The sequence below is a fragment of the Achroia grisella genome, unplaced genomic scaffold, assembly GCF_030625045.1.
Source record: "Achroia grisella isolate CSIRO2021 unplaced genomic scaffold, CSIRO_AGI_Agris_v1 utg905, whole genome shotgun sequence".
In the NCBI taxonomy this organism is placed as follows: Eukaryota; Metazoa; Arthropoda; class Insecta; order Lepidoptera; family Pyralidae; genus Achroia; species Achroia grisella.
The window spans coordinates 1-26,166 of record NW_026713063.1 but is presented as its reverse complement, the minus strand read 5'-3'; the positions used below and the strand labels follow the sequence as shown (position 1 = coordinate 26,166).

Sequence of the window (26,166 nt, the reverse complement as noted above, 5' to 3'; positions counted from 1 at the left end):
ATCTAGTAAATTTTAAAATGGATAAACAAAAGAGAGCACGAAGCGAAAATTGGTTGGAAGACGACAAGGTAAGATTGTGTTTACTTATCAATATTTGTTATTTTTGTCCAGTTTTGGATCAAGTAAATTATTTTTTATGTACGACTTTGAATTTCACTTGTTTTAACTTTTTATTACATTCATTTAATGCATACCTTATTTTTGATAGAATTTATTGTTGGAATTGATCCGCGATCGTGTCGCCGTACTAGAGAATAAGAATACGGATACGAATACCAACAACTGTAAAAAGAAAGGATGGCTGGAAGTTATGGATAGGTTATTTATTATTTGTAGAAGCTAGCCCGTAGATTAGAGTAACTTGCATGCTTAGTATAATTTTATATGTGAATTGTTATTGCTCATGTACTTACACTTCAATATATTTTTCAGTTTTAATGCAATGTGCAAAGGTAGCAGACGCACATTGCAACAAATAAAAACTCAGTGGGGAGTCATCAAAGTAAGTAAAAAGAAAAATTTAGCAGACCAGAGGCGATCTCTGAATAAAACTGGTGGAGGACCACCTACTGTGACTGTTCCAGTGGACAGTACAGACATATTGGCATGGTTACCGCAGGAGTTTTACGTGGACACCAATCTATATGACTCTGACGCTAAAACAGGAATTCCAGATGATCATGTAACCTATTTTTTATTTTTTCATTGCATATAATATAAAAAGTAAAGGTAGTAAGTGTAGGTTCATTAATCATTGTGTTCATATTTCAGATAAATGAAATAGATGTACCTGTTAGCGCTGTAAGTAATATATAATATGTAGTATCTATTATATCATGACATAAATGAACTCAGCATAATGTATATTATATAACATATATATATTATTTTTATAAAAGTACATGTTGTAATTAAAAGATTCCAGACAAACCTAGAGAACCAAAACTGAATGAAAAAGCACCGGAGATGCCAGAAATTATTTTGGAGATTGATGAAATTATTGAAAATGTAAGTAATATAGAACTTTTAAATATATTTTTGTGTGCTAAATGACTGGGACCAAAGATTATAAAGAGATGTTTGATATGATTGATTAAATTGGTTGGTATAATATGGTGTTTAATATACATAAATTTTGTTATTTCTTTTGTAGTCTCAAAGTGGCAGCACAAAAGAATATATTTCAAATGAAGGAAAGAAATGTAATAAAAAAAGAAAGGTACCCAAATAAATTTATACACCATAAAATACAAATATTTTTTATAATTAAATAATTGTTTTTTTTTTATTATACAGCTCACAAATACAAACAATTATATACAAAAAATAGCTGATACAGAGATCAAGAACAAAAATGAATTACATAATATACAAATGGATAATGAAAGAAAGAAAGCAAGAAATTTAGACTTGGAGTATGAAATTCTCCAACAAAAATTGATATTTTCTAGAAAGAAAAACAATCCAAGTATGTAGACAACTTGTAACAAGTTAAATATAAAATATAGTAAACAAAGTAAATTAACATAATTTATTTTATTAAAAATTATTTTGTATAAATGTATCCAAAATATATCGAGAGTGTCTTCTTACAGCACCATTGCCCATTCCTTCATCAATTTGATGTTGTGATTGAATGGTAACCTCTTCAAGATTCTCATATTCTGAAATTAATAATATTATTACTTTACAGGCCCATAATTTATTGAAAAATATAATGTATTGATACTTATCAAAATACAGCTTAAACAACAAGGATTAGAAACATGTCTGTATAACTATATTCAATGGATGACTGTGACTGCATCATATATCAGAAGATATAAATAACAACAATGTATAAACTACATTAAAACTTTGTCCTTTACACATAATCTGGATAAATAGTTTGAAAGTTACATATTCATAGCAGACCTGTGAGGCTTCAAAAATAATTAATTCTGGAAGATTTTTACAAAAATACATTTTCATATGAAGTCACAGGCAACCGCTAGTTGTAATAATTGTGTAACAGTGCAAATTATGAATGCACTGAAGTTGATAATCAAATATAGTAAACAAATTAGTGTTTGTACAAAAACTTGTATTGTAAATTTTTTGTAAAAATTGTGTTTATTAAATAATATTGAAATAAATAAAGTAGTGTTTCATTAAAAGAATTACCTAATATATCGTCATTCCTACTCATAGCGATATTGTGGAGCACAGCTAAAGCCACTATAACTGCCTTTCCATTTTCCAGCGATACACTTAATCCATGTAGTAAACATTGGAATCTCTGTTTCCACACTCCAAAACATCTTTCCACACTATTCCGTGTTTTGATATGGGCAGAGTTATACCTTTCTTCCTTTCTACATACAGGATGCAAAATTGGTGTAAAAAGGTAGGGCAGAAGTGGATACCCTGAGTCACCGAGTAAACATCCTCTAAAGTGACCATTATTAAACCTTTCTTTTATAATTGACTCAGTAAATATTCTACTGTCATGAGTACTGCCCCTCCATCTTGCTACAACATCTCTTATTACAAGTTTTGCATCACAGACAACCTAAAATCAAAATAATTAAGTACTTTATACATTACTAGTACATATATATATATATATATATATATAAACCTTCCTCTTGAATCTATTATAACCCCCTTCAACATGCATTGTATAGTTTTAATGTGACTTTGTTTTATACTATGTAATGATAATTAGTTAATCAAACAATATAGATATGTTTTACACATAATACATAATTTTATCACCTGCACATTCAAAGAATAATATCCTTTCCTATTTATGTAATATTGGGCTGCATCACCACCTGTTTTTTTAATTTTAATATGGGTACAGTCTATAGCCCCTGTAACCCCTGGAAAACCAGCCAGACTTTCAAAATTTGTCATACAAGACCGTTCCTCTGTGACAGTTTCTGGCATTTTTATAAAAGTGGAAGCAAGCTGAGCAATTGCCTTTGCCACCCTACTACATATCCTACTAACTGTGGGTTGACTGAGTCCATGAAGATCAGCACAATCATCCTGAACCTATGAAATGAAAGATATCAAGATTAATTATGAGTTTGAATTGTATGAAAACTTACATATAAAAACTTACATTATCCTATATATATATAAATATATGATTGATGAATGTATTGTAAAAAAAACTTACCTCTCTTCGTCCCCAACACCTCAAAGCAGTTAACACTTGCAACTCTGGAGAAACGGCACCACCTCTGGGATCTTGTTTTAGTTGATCGTATACCAAGGAAATTATATATCGAGCAGTACTTTTATTGAATCGGTATTTATATTTAAAGCACTTATCTGGTAAAAGAAATGGATTGACTTTTTTTTTAAATGTTTTTTTTTGACGTATTCTTGACATATCAATTAAATTAATTGTAGAAATGGTCGTAATTGCTTCCATTTTATTAATTAACGGAATAATTATTTCACAATTTTTAGGTTAAAATGCCGCTAAAGTAGGGAGTCGGCTCTGTTAACTTTATAGGCTCGCTATTTGACGTTTTGACTTTATCGGACCGCTATAGAGCGTTTATGAATAACGTTTTTCACTATCAGAGGTTTATCATAGGTTTATAGAGGGTTTATAGAACTGATTGCTAATGAACAGTTATAAGAGCTTTATAGAGCGTTTATAAATAGAGATTTTTATAAAGCCTTTATAGCACTGTTATAGTGGGCTTATAAAGGCTTCTTAAGTTTTATGAATAACACTGTAAATATTTAGTCATGCTATTATGCATAATTCTCCTACTATTGCAGTGATCTTGACGTTAATCTTAGTAATGAACTATTCTTGTAAAGAGTTCCGATTATATGTATATGCGACAAGTAAGCGAAGTGTGGGCATACAGTGTTAATTTCACCACAAAAGCAACAGTCGACTGGAACTTACCACCACCGCATTAGAGATTATAGGTAGAGTATTTTATATTTACAATCTCACGTATTTTACTCCCAAGCATATTAATTTTTGGGGTAAAGTTTTATATGATTGATAAAAGCCTTTTCTTTTTATAACCTGTTCTGTAGAAGTTGTGCTATTACATATCCCGATTATATGGAACTATTATTTAATCTCTGGTAAACTATGTTTATACTAGATGCTCTGGAATGACATACAATCAGGAGTGGCAGTTAATAGATTTTCACTGTTGGGTTTCTTTAAAGTTTCCCATAACCTGGGAGAAAGTGAAACCGTAATTGAAAACGTGGCATGATGGAATTATTTCTGCATTTTGATTTGCGAAATAAATAACGGACGTTGATTGCGTTTCATCACTTCTTGTATCGTGACTCGGATGCTTTTATTCACCTCAGGTTAATAAATGATTCAATGATAACTATGCAAATGTATACCGTAAATCTATTGAGATACTTGCGAATTTTGTCGGGGTTTTATTTTTTTCATTACTTTTATTGTCAGAAGAGATAGTACTTCATACTTCTAAATGAAGAACCGATACAGGTACTGAAATTTTCGCATTTAAAACAACATACATATGTCTACCCAGATAACACCATTATATAATTTGAACGACAAAAATATATTGAGAGATTACATTCTTTATTTAGATTTGTTAAAAGAATTAAATAGTTAACGAGATATGCTGTAACCTTTTTTAGTCTTTGAATAGTCCCGTATTGTAATGATAGGGGGATTACCTCAGAGTTCAATCCTCTTCATAACTCAAAATTCGTCCGTGAGAAAGAAGCGCACATGCGCGTTCCTAAATCAATGAAAATTGTAACCATTTGTATAAAATTTGTAATATATATATTTTTTTAAATGATCAGTCTATCTTTTTGAGATCTTTTTATATCTATCTTTTTTTCATTACAATGTTTGTTAATTATTTATTCTTAAATATATTGTATTTTATTACAGTATAAAAAATATTATATTTTTTTATACTTACTTAATAATATTACATTACTTTTTTTGTGTTTGTGCTTTCATCGCGTTAGTTATTGCATATAAGTATCAAAATATGTCATTTATTTTTACATGTATGCATGAGTTTGCTAATATTAACGATTCATGATTAGACGCCGGTCACTATTATTACAATCGATAATACCCACGTAATCACAATCGAATTAGAAATCGGACTTGGACGCCATATCGAGTCAAATTACCGGCTGTATGCGATTTGTTGCATAATGAGATTAGATGCTTTAAGTAAGTTCATTATCCATTGGTTTATTCAAATTAATTTAACGTTAATATTTATTTTTTATATAAGACATATAGTCAAGAATGTTATTAGTCATTAAACTTTATTGAAGTAATACAGTTTTTAATAAAAAAAATGCAATATGTAGGGCAAATATAAGATAGTTAATGAAATTTTGCCATTTATATTATATATTTCGCACTTGTTACACTTATGAACCATTAAAAAAAACAAATTAAATCATATTATATGTTGGAGAAATTTGTTTGTTTAATGAACACTAGGTTTCGGGTTGGCATACCCTATACCAATAATCCTGTATGACCTCTCGAACCATGACCACTGACACAAGTGACGTGGACGAGCGTAACGCCCACATAATGTGATAGAGCGAGGAGAATCGTAAATTGACTCAACGATGATACGACAGCGCCTTCATATACTACACTCATCACTAGTGTCTACAATTTGCATATTCACGACGGACGTCCCGATCTTCAACATCTCAATATCATAATCACCATCCGATGATGAATCACCATCCGATTACGATTAAAAACATCTACTGTCCCGCAACTTAACAATTTATTGTACATTAAATTTTTTTTTATAATAAAAGAATATAAATAATTTGTCAACACGATTAAAGTGACCTTTTTTTTCGTGTGGACGAATCCCTAAAAGATCATCCCCCTTTCAGAGACGCGACGCGGAGTGTTTTCTTCATTCTTACTTACGTAATACTTAGGGTCCGCCTAATGGAAAATTGACACTGTTTGGTATGTACGTGAAGAGCATGAAGTACATACATTGTGCCTCCCGTAGGATTATTCAGGTATTGCAATCCCTGATAATTAAGGTTGACATCGATACATAATAACTTCACTGTACTCTTATTGCAACCCTTTAAACTACCCTATAAATTTGAAATTATAGTTAACTGCTTAACGAATTAGGTGAGATAGAGATAGAGAGTAATGTATTTTGTAGTCTTCTGCTTCTAATAATAATTCTAAATAATATTTTACCTATCATAAATATACATATATCCTGAAAATTGCATGAACTTGGTGATACTAGTCCTACACCTTTATTATCTTCCATAGACATAAATCTCATTATAAACATATTTTACGTAACGCTATTACTAAACGTCGGTGATATTAAACCATGACAGTTATGTGCCCGGTTTGTTCGTAAAATGCGTATTTTAACGTACTCATATATACGAAACGATTTTCGTAAATCTGATACAGATTAAGACAAGTCACTACCGTCTGCCATATTAAGTTTCACCTGATATCTCTTGTCATTCTTGGAGATTAAGAGTAATCCATTAATATGTAAGTATACGGTATTTAAATGCACTCAACAAATTTGAAATTAATCACAGTATTCGAAGTTTTGATTATAAAAATATATATAAAGACTTGTATGCAAATTAAAACTTATATAGAAAATATAGAACGCAAAAGACATAGGTCGTTACCTTCCAGTCTTCAATCTCCGGTTATAGGATCTTTAAACGTTACGCACGGCGTCCATTTTATATAAATTTGATAAGTGTATATAATATTTTTTGTAGTTATAAAATATTTATTCTTTGTTACTATACATATGTATATATTTATTAATGTCATTGTAATGAAGTGCAATTTAGAAAAGCTCTGTTCTCAAAAAAAATCCGGTTTTCGTTTATTTAACATGTAGGCCAATAATTTAGAATTAATCGGGACTGGACCAATCTTCAACAGTAGCTTATACAATGCAAGCTATGGCTATTAGCTTCAGCTAATACAGTTGTTACCGCTGTTTCTTGTCATTTGCGCCGCTGCATGCACAGCCAATTAATTAATACCGACAACCTGCAGAGTACTTCCGAACCAGTGGAGAGGAAACTTGTTGATTAATTCTCGTGATTCGATTATCCGAATATGTCGGCGATTCGATATTTGCGTGCACGCCAGTTAGATACGTGTATATTTGTGTTTATTAAGCGGTTATAGATTTTATTGCTTTCATTTTAAGTTTTGTTTTATGTCATATTTTGATACTGTTATGTATTAGTGGAATGTGATGTTTGTTTTTTTTTGAGTAAATGAGTTTTATGTAGGATTAGACATGAATTAATTAGTTGCATATCATCCGCATAAGGTTACGTATGTAGTATTAGTGTTTCTTTTTATTAATTTAATCACTATTTTCTACTAATACACAATGTTATTGATTTTAATTTATGATAAAACATCTTAATACTTTTGCGGAATAAATGTCTGTACCACATATTATTATTACTACACTACAGCCTTGGACCACAGATCTTTAGTTGAAAACTTATACCACAGATGAAATAAGTCTGAAATAACACGTGATTTCAGCCGAAATTAATAATTATTGATAAATTGACAGATCACAGAATTATAACTCTGCTAAGTAGCTTTATATTAATATCCCCAATACCAGGTGCATTGCCTATTAGAATTGTAGATTTCTAAAAAAAATGTCTATTTGTCGTCTACCACTTTTAAATCAATGTTAAGATCAATAGGATATACCACAAGTATTATGTATTAAAATTTTAATTCCAGTTAATACTATAAGCTATAAGATTTGTGTATGTATTTGTATTAAGTATTTAATCCAACAAACAACGAAGCTTACATTAAACTAACGCGGATTAAATACTGATTATAAAATAACTCGGCCTTTATCAGAGTATTATTTATTATTTTATATTAAAATACATATTATATGTGACTTATTAGATAAAATTTGAAATTGATCCCTTCAATCAAAACACAACTTACAAACCAATATGCTTGGCAAAAACATCGATGAGACAGAGATGGAAGAATGACGTTGTGAAAAGTGTATCAGTAATAAAATAAATTGATTATTAAAATTAGATGTTGATTCGATTACGTTACTCATATCCAGGACTTATGTACGAAACCGGTCGAGTTATAACACAATGCGATCTTCTCGTAATGCCTTCCGGTACACGTACCACTCGATATAATTAACTTCCTCGACATTATACGAAATAATGTGTTATATTATACACTATAAAATTGTCGATGATTGTTTTTAACCGCTAGTGATGAGTGGGGTCTTTTTCTGCCTTATTTTTATATGAAAAACGAGAATATTTTAGAAACTCATGGAATATATTTGAACTGCTTGTCCTGTAGTTATCAACTTTAAAAATCGAGTGAACTATATATAAATTGTCAAAATATGCGTTACTTATGAGACTAAGTACCCTAAAATTTGTGTAAGAATCGATTGAATCCAGAAACCAATTGAATCGGTTCTTACACGCGTGTGTTAAGAAGTTACTAATGCAACTAATAACTTGCCTGTACTTTACAGCGTTTAACAAATAACAAATTTGAAACGTATAATCACTGTGTGCTTGTTTTTGTGTGTGTGTTATTTAGAAAAAAAAAATATTTAAACAGCCTCCTTGTATTTCTGTTTCTATACCCCCGGTGCATTTGAAATATAATAATAAGTATTCTATACGGTAATTAAAGTTATACGCCATCTTCGCACCAACTTTTGTATAAATCTGTAGAGTAATTTATTGCAACATAATAAAACAGCTTTTTGGCTTAAAATATATGATAATATATTGGCGTATATACTATAAAAATCTCTAAATACGCATAATGGATGGGCATATTAAATATCATTAATCATATTTAAGCAGCCGTTTAAAGGACGCGATGTCATTTTGTTAATAATGTACCGCAAGTCAGTACCCAATTTTAAGTAATAAAATAATATTATCTTTACATTCAAGATCAATATCGTGCGTACAGTTTGTAGCGTTAATGGATACCGTTGAAATTGATTTCTGACCATGATAATATTATATGTTAACTCTAAATGATTTTATTGTTAAGGTACCAATATTAATAATCAATTTATTCCTTGGATTTCGCTTGTTCAACACAAGCGAAATCCAAGGAATAAATTGATTATTAATATTGAGGTGTGTAGTTTCTTATTAAATGTATTCATTAATTCCCATGCCCGTGATTTCATCCGAGTGTAATTTATAGCCTATGTGTTATTCTGATGTATAAGCTATAGTATTCTAAATTTCAATAAAACCATTTGGTAGTTTTTAGTATGAAAGTTTAAAACAAATCCATCCATCCACGTTCACAAATTTCCACAGTTATATTAATAAGATTAATATTATGTTATAAATTTATTAAAACTTTAATGTACAAATATACAATGTTCTCTATCGTGGTTTGAACGATTAAAAAGTATTCTTCATTTCAAGGAATGTCCTGTCCCCACCCACAAATAAATAGTTATACAAATAGACACTCGTCTTCAAAAGGTATTCATGGTTTTCCATCCATGATAATTTTTATATCAATATATATTATATCGAATTTTAAATGCACAATAAAAATCTAAATGTTTATTCATATAGCCACCGTTATGTTAAAGCATTCACGTTGACGTATTTGAAACCCTACAGTCATCAGTTACTAGTCTTTATTATTGCTACAACTCTTTTGTAGGCGCTTATTCAAATATAAGTTCATGTTCTTACAAATAAATGGAAACAAATTCAATATAAAAAGAAATCACATTTAAATTAAGAATGAATTCTGTGTGTTCTTCTGGGTTATTATTATTATTTCAATGTTAAGAAACATACATTTGTTTGTTGCCATCATATTAGTGACTCTTCCTGTTTCTTTATCTCACTTAATCACTCTGCAACTTAATAAACTTTATGTAGTCAACTGTCCTTATATTATAGTTTAAGATAGTTAGGTTTCTATTCTATTTTGGTTATATAAAGTAATAGTATTGAATTCAGGTCCCGATTTAGCAATCAGAGCGCATCCAAGCCAAGATTTATGTCAGTTTCGCTGCTTCTCTACGGATGACGCTCTCACCGCTGACCTATAAGGGGCTATTTATTAATGGATCCGACACTATGAAATATTGCAAATATAACTTTCTAGTACACTCGACCACGACTAACACAATTATCTTAACACTATACTCTTTATACAATTAAGTAAGCATTATGTAGTTTTTTCAATGGACTTTAAAAAATGGAGAATATTTCTTAATTCTGTATTTTTAATTGTGTTACCCCAGAACTATTTTCAACGTATAACTATTTTAATTTAAAGCTATATTATTGGCACACGCCTAATTTTGGTGATTCATTTTTTTATTCTACTGATACCAGTTGATTAATATTGTTTTTTTTTGTAACAGAATTGCTAATTTGTTTTCATTGTTTTTTCCCTTACATGTAGACAATGCCTGCACTAACTTTACCTTTTTTCCTTATCTCATGTAGTCAATAAGTTCTTTTAATAAAATATGATAAGGTGAACAAATTGATGATCGCTTTGATAATATATAGGTGTGACAGGAAACTGTAAAATAGTAAATGGCGTGTAATATTATACTCGTGCTTACCCCACACATACAAAATGAATCAGCACAAAATAAACACTGGTTTCCGAAGGTCCAATCAGGCATAACTTATTGCGGCCCGAGACGGCTAGGTGTGTGTAACAATGTTGCTAATTACAGAATTAAAATTTACTGGTTTTTTTACGACGAGGAAGGCTCGTGAAATGTGAAACGCTTCCTTGGTTTACATCATCTCCATCATAACTCCTTAAGAGTGGAGAGTGTGTATAATTGATTGGATGTCTTGTTACTTTGAACTAGTGATCCGTCTCCGGCTTCACACGAGTGCTGTTACTGTTAGGATCCTTATTGTGGAAATATATTACAGCGCATGCGTATATTGATAATGTAGATCTCAAAAGAAGTTTATATTTTGTTAGTCTATTACAAATGATGATATCATTTTAGAAGTTACCGATGTAACGCATACATTATGTTCATAAATATAAAGACAAAATCAGTTAATTATTTAATCTCTTATACACTTCATGTTTTTATCACTATACCTTTCGTCCAGTTCTTATAGTATTTGCTATCAATCAAAAATAGAGTGTATAAGTATATAGATATGTACTCTTTTCCTGGAGAGATTGCCTTTGTCATAAAATGGTGTTTTGTTTTCTATTTGGCTTGAATTCCTATTTAGTGTTTCTGTTAATTTAATGTAATATTTTGGAGTAACAATTAGTATATTTCTATCAACCATATTTCGTAAATACACTTTAAACTTTTGTGTTTAATTTACTTGATCGATCTCACGCTGTTTTGAAAAGTAAAAACTTTTCATTTCAATGGAATTCATAATAAATTATACATATTGACACAACGCATACACATGTCAAAGGCGACGGAAGCGGTACGTAACAAAATAGAATATCAATAGACAGAATACTAATATTTATACTCGTCACCATAAACCTTTCGTAATATACGGTATGACGCAAATAAACATGTCATCTGCTGACGCTTTCCTTAACAGGTCCGATTTGTTGAGTTCCCAGTGCACTAATCGATTCCTAGTTCATAATTATTACGCCATGCTATCATAAATCTGTTCACTTATTGAAATTTCCCGTACATATATTAATTAGTTTACTAACGTTTACAGCGTGTAGAGTTACTTCAGTAGGTTCATGTTATTTGGAGAATGATCACAACTGTAATGCGCGATGAGAAGATCACGTGAGTAAGTGAGATGAGATGGAGGTTGGTGCTGACACATCATTGTTAAGTGTTTTAATTACGCACTGGTCTTGAGCATACTCCGCTGAACGTATTTGAAAAATAAAAAAAAAAACAAAGGGTGAAGTTTGTTACACGTTTGATAACCGTTATTTATTTTTGTTTATTAACGGTGTTTAGCATCAACAAAGAAAAATATTATAATATAATGAAGTTCTATTGATGTTATGTCTTTATCCTGCTGGTTTGTTTGAAATATATATCTTATGTTCCAATTTTTTATTTTTTTACAGTTATTTAAGCATGATTGAGTAATAAATTTAAAGCAGTTGATTGCCAAACGATTCCATTAGCCTGCTACATACATGGCAGTATACGAAACAATGTTTACAAATGTTTCATGCAGGCCCTTAATCTTCCGTCGACACAGTGTAATACTTATGTCAGTTTAAGGCCCTCGTCTGGTCTCATTGTTAACGAGTGAGTAAGTTGCAGACATCCATCTCTTTCACTTACGCAATAACTTGCCTTTTTAACCGACTTTGAAATTGAGAAATTCTAATTATATCTTCACGAATTGTATGTTGATTTCAACCATCCCCGAAAAGGAGGGATTTACAAAAGAGGATTCGACTGTATTTGTTTTTATATATTCGCAAATAGCATTTGCGAATATATAAAAACACTTATTCTATATAAATTTTTAGCAATAACTAAATAAATAATAGTAAAGTTACATATATATTATAATTATATATATATATATAATTATATTCGGTTTTCTGTAGCACATAAAATGATGAATATTCTATCACTAAAATAAACTATTTTCATTCACATCTATTGCTCTATTGCAAACACATTCATATGTACAACAAATAAATAGAAATGCATTCGGTTAGTGGTTTATTTCTATGTTACGTACCTTTAGTATGTCAACTACATAACCAATAGCCATAAAATACATACACAATATGTACTTATGTGTAATAGATTTATTAGGTATTATGTCCTCTAGTATTCGTACACTGTATCGCAAATCAAACATGATTGATCGAACGTTTCGCGTTGTAGTAACTCGATTAATGAATCGATATTAGCCATTTAAGGTACCACATGTTGGTTAATCATCGATACATTACTACCAGTGGAATACTACTGGTTGTTGTGAAACGTCTAATAGGACGTAAGATGTAGTCATTAGGTACGACACATTATTGATTTGATAGATTTATTTATTTTCAAATGTTTATCTTATTGTAGGATATATTTTATAAACGAGTGCAATACAGAGGACCGTCCCAATTCGGTATTTTTATTTATATTATATCTTATACTTTATATAATGCTATAATTTACATATTCTTTATTTATTATAGAAAGTCTAGTTCTATACAATCCACTGGTATGTAACGAACATTGGGAAATGTCTTTATCTCTTTACTTTAAAAACACAAAATTTGTAATAACTGAAAGACACAAAGTGTATATTAAAAAAGAGTGTTGTTTTTATCATATACCTCTAACATTTTAATCATAATTTTTAAGTATTAATATGGGAAATAAAACAAAAAATAATTATTGAAACCAATTGCCGTAGTTATCATGTAAAATTACAGTCGAATTGAGAATCTTATTATTTTGAAGTCAGAGAAATAGATGCATCAGAGATGATGGTTATATCGCGGATTATTTTCTGTTACATTTCTGCGATAGGGCATTTTGTAAATTTATTCTAATATTATTAATGCGAGGGTGTGTTTCTGGTTATATTTTCATTAATAAACTGCTGACCAAATCCTAATTAAAGGTGTAAAGATGGATGACGAGGACGGACATAGGTTGTCTTCTATATAGGAAAAGCAGACGAAGTTACGACTAAGAGTTAAGTAACGCAATAAAACAAACTGCAGTAGTCAATAATGGTCAATATCATGAATCAAATCTTCATATGGTGTAATTCTCACGATTTCTCATCGATTCTATAAAAGGTATGTTTGTTGATGGTCCGACGATTAAACAGTTGAATCGATCAGTATTTGCTTCCACAGAAGCCTTCCGTATAAAGCAAGCCTACCCTTTTTAACTTAACTGTCGATTGACTGCTGAATCGATTGTCTTCAATTTTATCGATATTAAGGTCATATCGACCACATTTAATGATTGGCATATCAATGGATGGGAACCTAGAAACGCCAAGATTTTGAATATGTAAATATGAAACATTTACATGTAACCGTGTGTACTAGCAAATTTTTATATAAATATTTATGTGCTATTTATTTTTTAAGGTTTATTGAGAATACAAACGAGTATACACAAGCGTCATGCAAGAGACTGCCTAGTAATGTACTTTCTAATTATATATCTGTCTTAATAAATAAATAAACAAAAGAGCAAAATATTATTTTATTTCTCTGTGCGTAATATATATTCGTAGATAGTCTACAATAAAACAGTTAGCTATACGCTTCACACTTAATTTATTCGGAACATAAATAAATTGCGTTTTTTAAACAATTATTTCAAAATTTATGTGATATTAGAACTAAAATTTACATTCTTTTTTTTTTGTGGAGAAAACATATACTTTCGTCTTATTTTTATGCAACTGGAATGACAAACAATCTGATGGTTCCTGATAAAAAAAACCGTCGCCTATTTATATGAAAGAGACTTGTCATTCCGAAGAACTATGATGGCTTCCGTAATGTTAAGTCGTTGTGTTAGCTTTCCGTTTAATAATATATTGTTTTCATAATACAATACTATAATACATACATTCCAATCCCATTACTCGCGGTTTCGGATATAAACGGAAGATGGAAAAATTTGCATTGCCAATCCTCATTCAAAACGCGGTATTTTTCACCATATCTATACTGCTTTTTTTTTAAAGTACCTATAGACTCATACTATAACAGTATTCTGCTGTATCTCAATCTTCAACTGAAACACGATTTACAAAACAAAGCATACCTTGCTAGTGATGTATGAAATGTTAGTAATAAAAAATGTACATCCAATCCATTTACCGTTTCCATAGCCGTCGTTTCCGATTGAAAACTAATCGCTTCGGGACATCACTATTTATCGGTCCGCTTTCCACAAATCTCTCCTGAGACAGCTTCAGTCCCCCGCCGGCGGGTGCTCGGCAGATTTAATAGATTTCTTCATCACCGGGCGACTTCGATACACATTATGGATATTATTGATGGTAAATTGTAAGGTGCATGCCCACAGGGACAATTCAATATTAACTTATTTTTAACTGGTGGGAATACGAGTATAAATAAAAACGAAATTCGTCTGTCAGTCTATTCCTGATATAAATCTTTGGTTACAAGTTTATTTGTCTAGTATTAGACATGCGAAAATTCAAAACGAAGATTATTATTATTATATTATTTAAAATCAAATTTCATTGCAATTTACTGCAACTATCTTTGACCATGGTTGGTATAAATGTATATGACTTTCTCGAACTCAAATTCTATATATTCTTGTTAAGTTATTAGGCAAGCAAAGCGTAATAAACAAATTCATTTTCGTAGTTAAGATAAACGCACATAAATAAGTTTTATTTTAACTCATATTGATTTATTTGTATATTTATATTTACATATTAATTATAAAATAGCAGATTACGATGTATTATTTAATCCACGGATATTACATATTATGTAATATGTTAATACCCCTGTTCTAGTTAATAAAATATATAGTGTTGGTTTTGTTCTTTTGGCGACTTGATTTCTTCACTCTTTTATATATGTGAATTTCTTATTACATTGACATCAATGACCTAGAAATGGATTCAGCACTTGCAAATTACATATATGGATAGAAATATCTCGTAACATTGTCATTACATGTATATGTAATTACGCATGACGGTCACACCACTTTTCTTTAGTACAGTGGAAGTCAAGTAAGTAAAAAATAATAATGATATAAATAAATAATCTTGGACAATTAACACAGTGCCACGGTAAGCAGAGCTTATGTTATGGGTACTAAGCACAGATATAAATACTTGATTTTTTTTAAATATATACATAATGTACATAAAAGACCCAGACCAATACAAACAATCATACTCATGAATATAAATATTTGTACCGTGCAAGGAATCGAACCCGCGATCATAGGAAGTAAAGCGGTGTGCTAAACCGCTAGACTACCGAGGCCGCCGAGAAAATATTTTAAGTTCTCATTGTTAATTGTTAGTCGAAGTGCACTATACACTTTAAGTAATATAATTTCGATTTAATCAGCTACATTGATGCTCGTGAAGTGATGGTCGCAGTAAATTTACACCGCCAACTTGCAAGCGTGTCAGAACTCAGAGTATACAAAATGAATCGTCTATAATTATTTATCACTGGGTAATGGTGTTTAGATGGCGAACGTGTGGGCACAGCCTTACAATTGCCCGTAAAGTCTGACAAGTGTACGACAAATTACGTTCGATAATTAAGGTCCGTTTAACAGCCTGATCATGAAATGGTGACAATCAGACAGATACGCTTTTAATTTTAGTATCAACTGTAAATTTTATATGTAGTTATTTCATGCAGTTATATAGACATGTCTGACTTGCTTTAAGCTTACTTTTAAACATTCAAAAGTAAGGCTAAAGCAATTTTTTATTCTAATCATCAGTAACTGATATACAGATACATCTAATGGCAGTAATCTATGCTGCATAATAGTCTTCTGTTTAAGATTTAAAAGAGCATATAATGATTTTGTATCTTCCACTTTTTCATTAAATTATCTTGAAATTTATTGATTAATTAAATGACTATTATGTTAATTAACCAATGTATACTGAATTAGAATAAAAATTTAACAGAATATGTAATTAAATAGGTGTCAACATATAGGGCTAAGGCAATGAAAGCTGAGAAAACTTAATAATAAATTATGTAAAAAGGTTTCTTACTCCATCTACGAAATAGGTGATCAGGGACGTCGTATAGTTGCTTCGTTTATTGTTTATTGTTTATTTAATTATGAATAGATGGCGATCTACAAAAGTACACGCGTAAGTAAATGTAATCGCGGGCTCCACTAGTCAGAAATAAATTGTGTACCAACAGTCGACGGTGGACAGTGACGATTGTCGCATTGACAGAACAATGATGAACCTGAAGTCAAAAGCCGCAACTCTACATGTCAGAGTACACCAGACATCTTGAAATCCCCACTTTATGTTTTATTGTGTTTTAAACACATTTATTTTACTCTACACTGTCTACTTAGTAAAAAACGTCCAAATATGCAAAATAATTAATGTTTTCACGAGCCCCTTTAAATAACTAGATGTATAAACATTTTTTGATGAATATAAATTATATTCCGTATATGTTCCGCAGTTTCTTACTGATTTTTTTTTGATGTGTGGTCACGTTGACGAATGATGACTTACCTAAAAAAAATTACTCATTAAAACATTGACAATGTATATAACACGGTAGTCAAAAATTCATGCGCATGTATCAGTCATTACATATCCAGTAATTTTACGTCATACATCAATCTTTAAAACAAATGTAGGTATGCAGGTAAGCTCTTTAGCTGGGTAATAGATGAGGCAAGGATATATAACTACATTGTACATAACATATCTCTGATAAAGACCATTTTTTTAAATATGTCTCTTCTATGTAAGACCATTCGTACTCAGAACTAATCGTCTAGCCAGATAATTTTTAAGTTCTTAAAATCTGATTTATTTGATGCGATCTAATTGATCTGATCCCACGTTGTGTTGTTACCCACATGATTGTATGTACGTGTTTATTGATATATTTTGTTGTATAACACAATTGTGTTGTGTTATATTGTATCTTGATTTCATTATGGTTTAGTAAATCGCGTTTCTTCCGATAGTTCAATATATCGTACTCATTTACAAAAAACGGTTGTGAGTAGGTACTAGACCTGTAACATGAGTTTTACTTAGCTTTTAGGCAAGAGGGCGCTGTGTGAGTCGTCCAGGGTACTGTAATTATTTTAATATTACCGAGATTACGTAAAAATGCAGATATCATACTACCGACATTAAATGTAAATGTTTATCAACTACACCACTCCACTTCATTCACACCGTATTGTCCTACTTGTGTCTTGCATAATTGTTTACTATAATTGACTTACCGATGATATGAACCAGTTGATCTGCTAATCGAGGCGTCATCTTGACTGACGCTAAGTGTCGCCCGTACAGCCTGTCTCGGTCGTTTACCACGTTGTTCGTTTAGCATGTTGTTCCTATTACGCCAAGTCTGGTTAATAGCGACTTTTACCTTTGAGTATGCAAATCATATCGATTACTTTGTGGCAGAATTACTACAAGACTATATCATGTGAGATCTAGATACAATTGAATAGCCGAGACAAATATAACAGAACATGTAATGTTCAGTAGTGTGTAATAAATATATTCTTAACAAGAAATCCTATAAAGAATGTGCTGTTCTAGTTTTATTCATATTACGTGTAAATTTTCCGTCAATACTCTATGTTAATTTAACTACAGTTCACGGAAGCCATTACTCATAGTTAGAAATATGTTCAAATTACTCTTTAGGACCGATTTCGCGGTTCGTGTAAAGTCCAACGTCGGGGTCAGATTCTGCAACCTGCAGAGGAAAGTTAAATTGGAAACCGTGACGTTCCCGCAATCGATCGATTTGTAAAATGTCATATTCTGGAACTGCAACATGTAACCGGCTGACTTTGATGACCCTGGAAGTCCTACAGTAATCGCGCCACGCTATGCCATCGATAGTCGGTCGGTTTATCGTCGGTGGCGTTTATGCTCGGTTAATTTGCCTCAAATAGCAGCCATGATGGATGGTTTGACGCGCTATGTGCGCCCGCACAGCCGCACGCCCCGGTCAGAGGTTAAACACCCACTTTGTGCACGATCCCTTCGGTGTATTGATTTTGCAGTCGATCACGACTCCAATCTCTTGAATATCTTTATATCTTCTAATACGACACCAGCAACACTGTCAATAAATCTCTGTGAAATCAATAATCCCGTCTATAAATATTATACGTAAACGTTGTTAAGATAATGCCCCGGGTAGGAACACGGTTCGAGGTAAGCTTACCCGATGAAGGAAATTGTATACTTATGGGTGGGTGTAGAAATACCAGCAATTTTCTTTATAGCTACATTATCTAATGACGGTCGTAGTGTGTGTTAGAATGGTATATTTTAGAAGATGATAAGAGGAAATAGCTGTCGGACGTATCTTTAAAATTCATTATGTCATTTCTTAGGTAATTAACATGTTGCTCTCCGGTAGGTGTATAGATCGCCTATTTGACGTACGTTTATATTGACTGCCGTGAAATGACAGAATTGATATCTGTTCTGAATTCATTACATTTAATGAAGATGTGATATCATTGCAATCATTGTCATCAGTACTATAAGAACCATGTACTATCGCATGATTAGAGTTTTATTTTCAGTTTTTGTTCTCCCCCACCCATGTAATTCTCCTTTCCTTTATAGTCACCTGTTACGGCAAATGGGACGAAAAATACTACATTGCATTCTAATTTACATCATACCGTCACAACACTTATTATAAATTCAACTCATCTGGATGATTAAAGTTTTATTACTTACATTGATTTACGTTCACATTCATGTGTTCACGAGCCCCGTTTTCGACTTCCGCACCGTTATAAATCGAGCGATCCTCATGTTTCTTTAGTTAGCCTCTCTCCAATATCAGTTTGCCTTTTACTGGATGGCGTCTTTCTCTTTGACCTACCTGAATTTTCGATTTTATTTTGGGTCGCGACTTTTTCGCAGTAACGGTATCTCGCTCCAGTTCCTCGGCTTCGGTTACCGTCTATTGTTTCAGCTGTAACCCCGGCCGTGTATGGGCAGCGAAATGTTGCCTGATAAAGCGAAATCATAAATTATGTTATGATATCGACACAATTGTTGCTACTGGTTTTAACGTGTGTACGAATGTAAGATTTACGGACCCGATCAATATTACATTTCTCAATTCGAATTGTATTTAAATCGTGTCTTATAGTTTCTGCTTCGCTAATTCTGTGTGGTTGTATCATACCATGTTATGGTTCGACTTCTATCATTTTAGAAAGTTTAATATGCCAATGTGGATGTCTGGGGGCCACCCTCGCTATGTATCCGAACGTGTTCAACGGTATATCTGACTTCCTTATGCAAATATTGCAAAAACAAAGTTTCGTCAGCTCCTGTGATGATAAAAAATGTGTATTGTATACATAATGTTTGTTTCATAAATTTTATATGAATATCATTATGATAACATAGATTGATTCCGTAGACTGATTATAGGTAAGTATATAACATTATTACACATACTAGTAAGAATGAAATCTCTTACAGACCACCTAGTACATTTCCCCTGTTATATAAGGAGAGACCCGTGGTCAGTAGTAGAATTATCATGGCTATTCTACCAGATACGTACCTATACATATATCATCTGAGCCTTGTGGCAAATACATCGGATGTGGCCCTCCTTTTTTTTTTAATTTGTAAAAGTCTAATAAATTTTATATTCTTTCTACAGACAGTCACTTGAGATATGTATAAAGGACTATTTGGTTGGGGACCCATTATATTTTGCCCTCTCTCCCACCTTGTTGCTTTAGCAACTGACTATGATAATGAGATAGATTACAGTAAATAAAATATGACCTTGCCAATAATGTTAAATCGTCTTAATGGTCATAAACTATATAAATGGGTATACTGGTAATGTGCGTAAGTGCGCATTAAAATAGAATGTTCTCGACATCATTCGTTGATATCTGATGAAAATATTACCCTCTGTCGCCTGGCAGCCTTCCAAACTTTCATTCATGCCATTGTGAAATGAGATAAAATGTTCTGCAGTGAAATGCTCAGGTATATTTTATCGCGAGTAGCTTTTTCTTATCTCTTATTCGCCATTTCAAGAATGAGCCTGCGACTTGTTTGCTCACTGTCGCGGAACGAAGACATGCTGCAATAGCGATTCTAAACCTTTATATGTTTCTATTTGTTTTAGTATTAATATAAATTAATATTTTAACTAAATATTAATATAGTTAGAGTGAAAATAACACCTGCATTACTACTCTACAGAATTCACTGATTTTCACTTTAAACATTTATTTTGAAACGTAATCGATACTAAACCAAATAAACTATACTAACGTCACGTAATTAATTTATTTAATACAGAATATGTAATTAATACATTGCTAGTCTATAATTAAAGAATATAAAAAAGGTGAGAAACAGCGAGCGTAGTCGAATGTTATTGAATCAGAATTAGTTTTCAGAGTAGACCGGCTGTAGTGGCAAAAATTGCGTTGATATTATTTATTTACATCACTCTTCAATATATAACTGTAAAACTTGCTAATTATATTATCATTTAGTAGCCAACATTATGAGCAGAATAGTAATCATTAAACTCAATGGAAACTTTAATATTTTTTAGAAATAAAGTCAACCACAAATTTTATAATTATTTCCATTCGAGCCATTTTATTATATTATTTCGTACGTGTTTATTGTAGCTGTTGTTGTGTGTTTGTGTAGGTATTTTATAAGGAATATATTTGGCATAATACATTAAAAGTATTTTTTGTATTAGTTTATTTTATATGACTTTTGTTTATATTGTTACAACTAACGCTTGTTCTCAGCTTTACTATTCAAACTTGCATTCGCATTTGAGGAACTGACCCTATCTTATAGAATTTCCTTTCGAATTGCCCCTGATGGTAATCATCCGTTAAGTGAATGTTCTGAGTGAAACCTATGAAAGTATACTTTGAACTGGATACATTGTAGGCATGGATATATACTCTAATATTATGCAAATGAGGTGGTGCAATTTTCTCAAGACCACACCAGCCAATTACATCAGTTTGATGCCAACGAAAGTGCAAAGATGAAACACCTTCTCGTCTTTTATTAGTATTTAATGTAATTCTAACGGTCGCGAGGAGTACTACTATAAATATTTAGATATGTAGGTATATATATATATAGACAGTACAACACTGAATAATGTGGGACTTCTTTTAATAAATCTGAAGTTAAGTTAGAAGTATAGTTAGTGTACAAAAAGGTATAGAAAAATTATATAGAAAATGCAATCTGCCAAGAAGCTGTAAGAGGGCTACTCTTGTTATTTACATAATTGAAGTGTTTTAGATAATATAAATACTTATTGAAGTTATACTGCTTATACCTTTGAATATAATTGTCTATATAAAATAAAAAAATAAATATCTATTTATCTTATATATAAAATTCTCGTGTCACAGTTTTCGTTCTCATACTCCTCCGAAACGGCTTGATCGATTCTCATGAAATTTTGTGAGCGTATTGAGTAGGTCTGAGAATCGGCCAACATCTATTTTTCATCCCCCTAAATGTTAGGGGTAGTCCACCCCAAATTTTTATTTTTTTATTTTAAGGCAAAACAACGTTTGCCGGGACAGCTAGTTAGACATATAAATAAATTGTTCTTTAACAGCTAATTTGAATCCACAATATATTTTATTTGTATCTTGTAAAAAAAGAACAACATAATAATAAAGTATAACATATTTTACGATTATTAAAGCTTCTGGCAAGTATCGGAATGTATCCGCGCCCACCTCTATTTCTAGGGGTTCGTTCGACATGAGTTCAAATCACAAGGCGTGGGTGACACCATTGTTCTATATTGACCACTGCATAATAATTTAGAGTAATTTAACAATAATGTAAATTCTCCAGTACCAATGTTCTAATATAACGTGTAGTATAATTTACATGCTCTATTGAATTCTATATTGAAAATATGAATTACTGAATTTTGAAGGAATTTCCTGTATCTATATGATGTATTCGATTGGGATATAATAAGTATAGAATTGGTGTTGGTGGTTAACCACATTGATTTAATACAGAAATTATCTGAGACTGGCTGATTTTGATACTGCATTCTAAACGTCGAAAGGCTAAAATTCTGTCTATGTACTTATTCATACAACAAATGGTTTACCGGTAGATAAAATCTAGTCTTAGAACTCTTACGAGTATTAACTGTAAATTGTTGCATCTACAATTTGCATGTAGTCTATATTTCGTTGAACATTCTTTATGTATATATATATTTCTTAAAATTACAAACTTTTCCTAATCTGGTCTCATACATTTATTAATAGATACGGACCAAGTTACGATCGTTTATCCAATATATTTCCAGGTCCTATTGACCTTTCTTCGTATTCTTCTGTTAATTAATACAAACATCATTATAGTACTATGCCATTGTTAGGCCTCTTTAGTCAGTTACACCGTTAGAGTTTTTGCAATCATCGTCCGTCAAGAACCCCGTGGGTGGCCTAGGAAGTCTAACGGACACCCACGTCCCTTCATCGCCTCGTGATTCATAACATTCGAGACCGAGGCTTCAACTACATTAACTAAACGACCCGTCCTTCCCCATGCATTTAGCCGGTTTGGCTTCTTCTAAGGTTTTGTTAGACAGATTTATGGTTTGGGAACATGTTTCTGCACGCGATCGTTTTATTGTAAGCAGAAGACGTTAAATTGAATTGCCGTGCATTCGAACTAAAACTGGTAGTTCTTAGATCGTTTAATGAGATAGATAAAGCTAGAGCATTAAAAGATAATTAAAATCTAGATAGAAACAGTAGGAATTATATATTTCTAAAGATCTATCACTATTAGTTAGATGTGCTGGTGATAATATGTATGAGGTATAGGAAGTTATAAATATTACTGTAGTTGTGTGTTGTATGCTACACAGACATAGATAGCTTTATGTACCCACCTTTTTCTGGTCTACGCGATAATTTGTGATTTATGTATTGTTATGTTATTTCGGTTTGAATACCAAATAATGCAATCTCCAATTCAAGACAAGCAATATGGTTACTACGCAATGAATTTGTTGAATTTATTTATGGGTAAATTGGTACGTATCGCTAGCTGTGTGTAACATACGTATGGAAGTGTATCTACATCATCTGTCAATTACCATAAGTTATAAGTGATATTATTAAAGAAAGTCTGTAATGTGAAAAATACATTCACATTTAACTTTACGTCAAAACGTTGACTAACGAAACATAAACGCACCGTCTTTACGACTATCACGGGCTGTACCGATAAGCCAATTTCACAGATAATCTTATCGATACTGCATACGTAGACAACCGGGTGCAAGGAGCCCTAAGGATATTTTTCGTCGTGCAATAGAGAGGCAAAATTATAGGCTTTTTACAAGTTAATGCAGTAATAAATAGGCGATAAAGATCGTACGGTGGTAGCAGCACGCGCTTCGACGCAGCGAAAGTGACGGACTTGTAGCGAGCCGTAGCAATAATCGTAAACGTTAATGCAACCCTCTGTAAATTCACACTTCTTATAGCTGATTAAATTAGAAAATATTTCCTAATAGTTGCAGTTTATTTTAAGATTCCAACGCTACCAGTCTTTAGTGGTTTAATAGTTTCGATTGCAGTAGTATTTTATACTCCAAGAGTGGTTTGACATAATTCTTATCCAATTATGTCAAATCAGGTTATTTTGTATTAAAAACCGAATGAATTTGATAAAAACCGTAATGTTTCGTATATCCTTCTTTAGTAAATATAATGTATTTTGTATTATGCTTATATGGTACCATGTCTATCTTTTCTTTATTCTATATAGCGAAATTTGACTGAAAATAAATATTGATTATAAGTAAGTAAGCCATAAGTTTTGGAATTTGAGGAAATAATACAATAAATAGGCCCAAATATAAAAGACTTCAAACTTTTTTTTATATTTCTGATGTTATAAAGAAATTGTAAATATTCAATGAATTCTTATCTATGAATATCAACATATACAATTTAAGAATTAGATTTGAATTTGGCAATTGTGACGCTTTAGACTCTACATAGGAGTTGAATTTATTGAATACAAAAATAAATATTGTATTAAAAATTTATAAGATTCTCTTTTCGATGTCAAAATTAACAACAACGATTAACGGTAGAAATAACTAAAGTTATTACGATAATATATTGTTTTTATTCATAAATATTGTTATTTATCGCTGTACTCTCACAACTCAAGCAAGCAAAGCCCAGTAGCGAGCTACTTTCACTGCTCGGCTCGAGAACACGAAATTCGACTAATAGTTTGAATTATTGCTCCATCCATAGCTATATGCTGTATGCAGCCTGCAGCTAATACAGTGAAAGGATTTTATAAGTCATTGTTATCCATTGTAGTTCCAAAGCTTTTGTCTATGGAAACGTCGTCCAGAATTTGTAACTAAATTTGATTACTAGAGAGAACAGAAGAATGTCTTCTAAATTTGTGGGTTACAATTTGGTCTAGTTTATTTTCTTCTTCTCCTGTCCGTCCTATGTAATATATGTTCGTCCTGTATAATATAAAAAAAAAGATTTGATTGATTTTTTTTAGAAAAAAACTTCTGTAACTTAAATAATCTCCAAGGAATATTGTATTAGTCTGTCAAATATCTACCAGCACTTATAATATATAATGTTGTTTCTAGTTTTTTTATATATAACGTGATGACAATATTTTTATATAAATGCCCGATTTATATAAAAATATTGTTATCAAGTTTGTTTTGTATTAATTATATGCAAAGATAAAAGCTTTGAAATCAGATTACAGAATTATAATCAATGCAATTATCGGATATATTCTGTTTACTGATTATTGTTGAGAATTTTTTAATGTGAGATAAAATTTGACTTTCAAATACTAAGTCGTTAAGTTAGTCATTGTATACTTTCATTCATTTAACTTTAAAATACGAGGATATAAAGTTACCAGTGGAAAGTGTTGATTCGTGCTGTGCGGTCGTAATGAAACTATTTTATGACGATGTGCCATAAATATACAAAGAGTTTCCCTCATTTCCTCTGGGGCTGTAAGCAAATGCACGTGAGATTAACGTGTGAATGGCATCTGAGCAGGTCGCGATTTTTAAAAACTAACTAAAAACAAAAAAACAAAAACACCAATTGACGAGAGGGAATCTACAAAAGGCTATTGTAAATCGTATTTCTACAGATTCTACAGATTGAGTAATAATTGTATTTTCGGAATATGTCATAAATAAAATATTTTTTTCAATTTGTATTATGCTGACATGAAAGGTACCCAATAACGTTAATTGCCTCTACCAATAGTCATATCTGTAGTAAACAACATTCAGTATAATACATTCTTCTTCTAGGTGTCTCAGTGTGT

General features: G+C 31.5%; 2 protein-coding genes across 2 annotated transcripts; one reads left to right on the top strand and one right to left on the bottom strand.

Annotated features, from left to right (window-relative positions):
• The first annotated feature begins 7 nt into the window (after positions 1-7).
• On the top strand, positions 8-826 carry LOC131853715 (uncharacterized). Its single transcript, XM_059204724.1, has 4 exons — positions 8-68; positions 209-318; positions 433-682; positions 772-826. The coding sequence occupies exons 1-4, from the start codon at positions 18-20 to the stop codon at positions 814-816; spliced, it is 456 nt and encodes a 151-aa protein (XP_059060707.1). The 5' UTR covers positions 8-17; the 3' UTR covers positions 817-826.
• Positions 827-1,461: 635 nt separating this feature from the next.
• LOC131853711 (putative nuclease HARBI1) lies at positions 1,462-3,502 on the bottom strand. Its single transcript, XM_059204720.1, has 4 exons — positions 3,167-3,502; positions 2,758-3,039; positions 2,164-2,551; positions 1,462-1,664 (listed from the first exon to the last, which is right to left on the bottom strand). The coding sequence occupies exons 1-4, from the start codon at positions 3,422-3,424 to the stop codon at positions 1,540-1,542; spliced, it is 1,053 nt and encodes a 350-aa protein (XP_059060703.1). The 5' UTR covers positions 3,425-3,502; the 3' UTR covers positions 1,462-1,539.
• Positions 3,503-26,166: the final 22,664 nt, after the last annotated feature.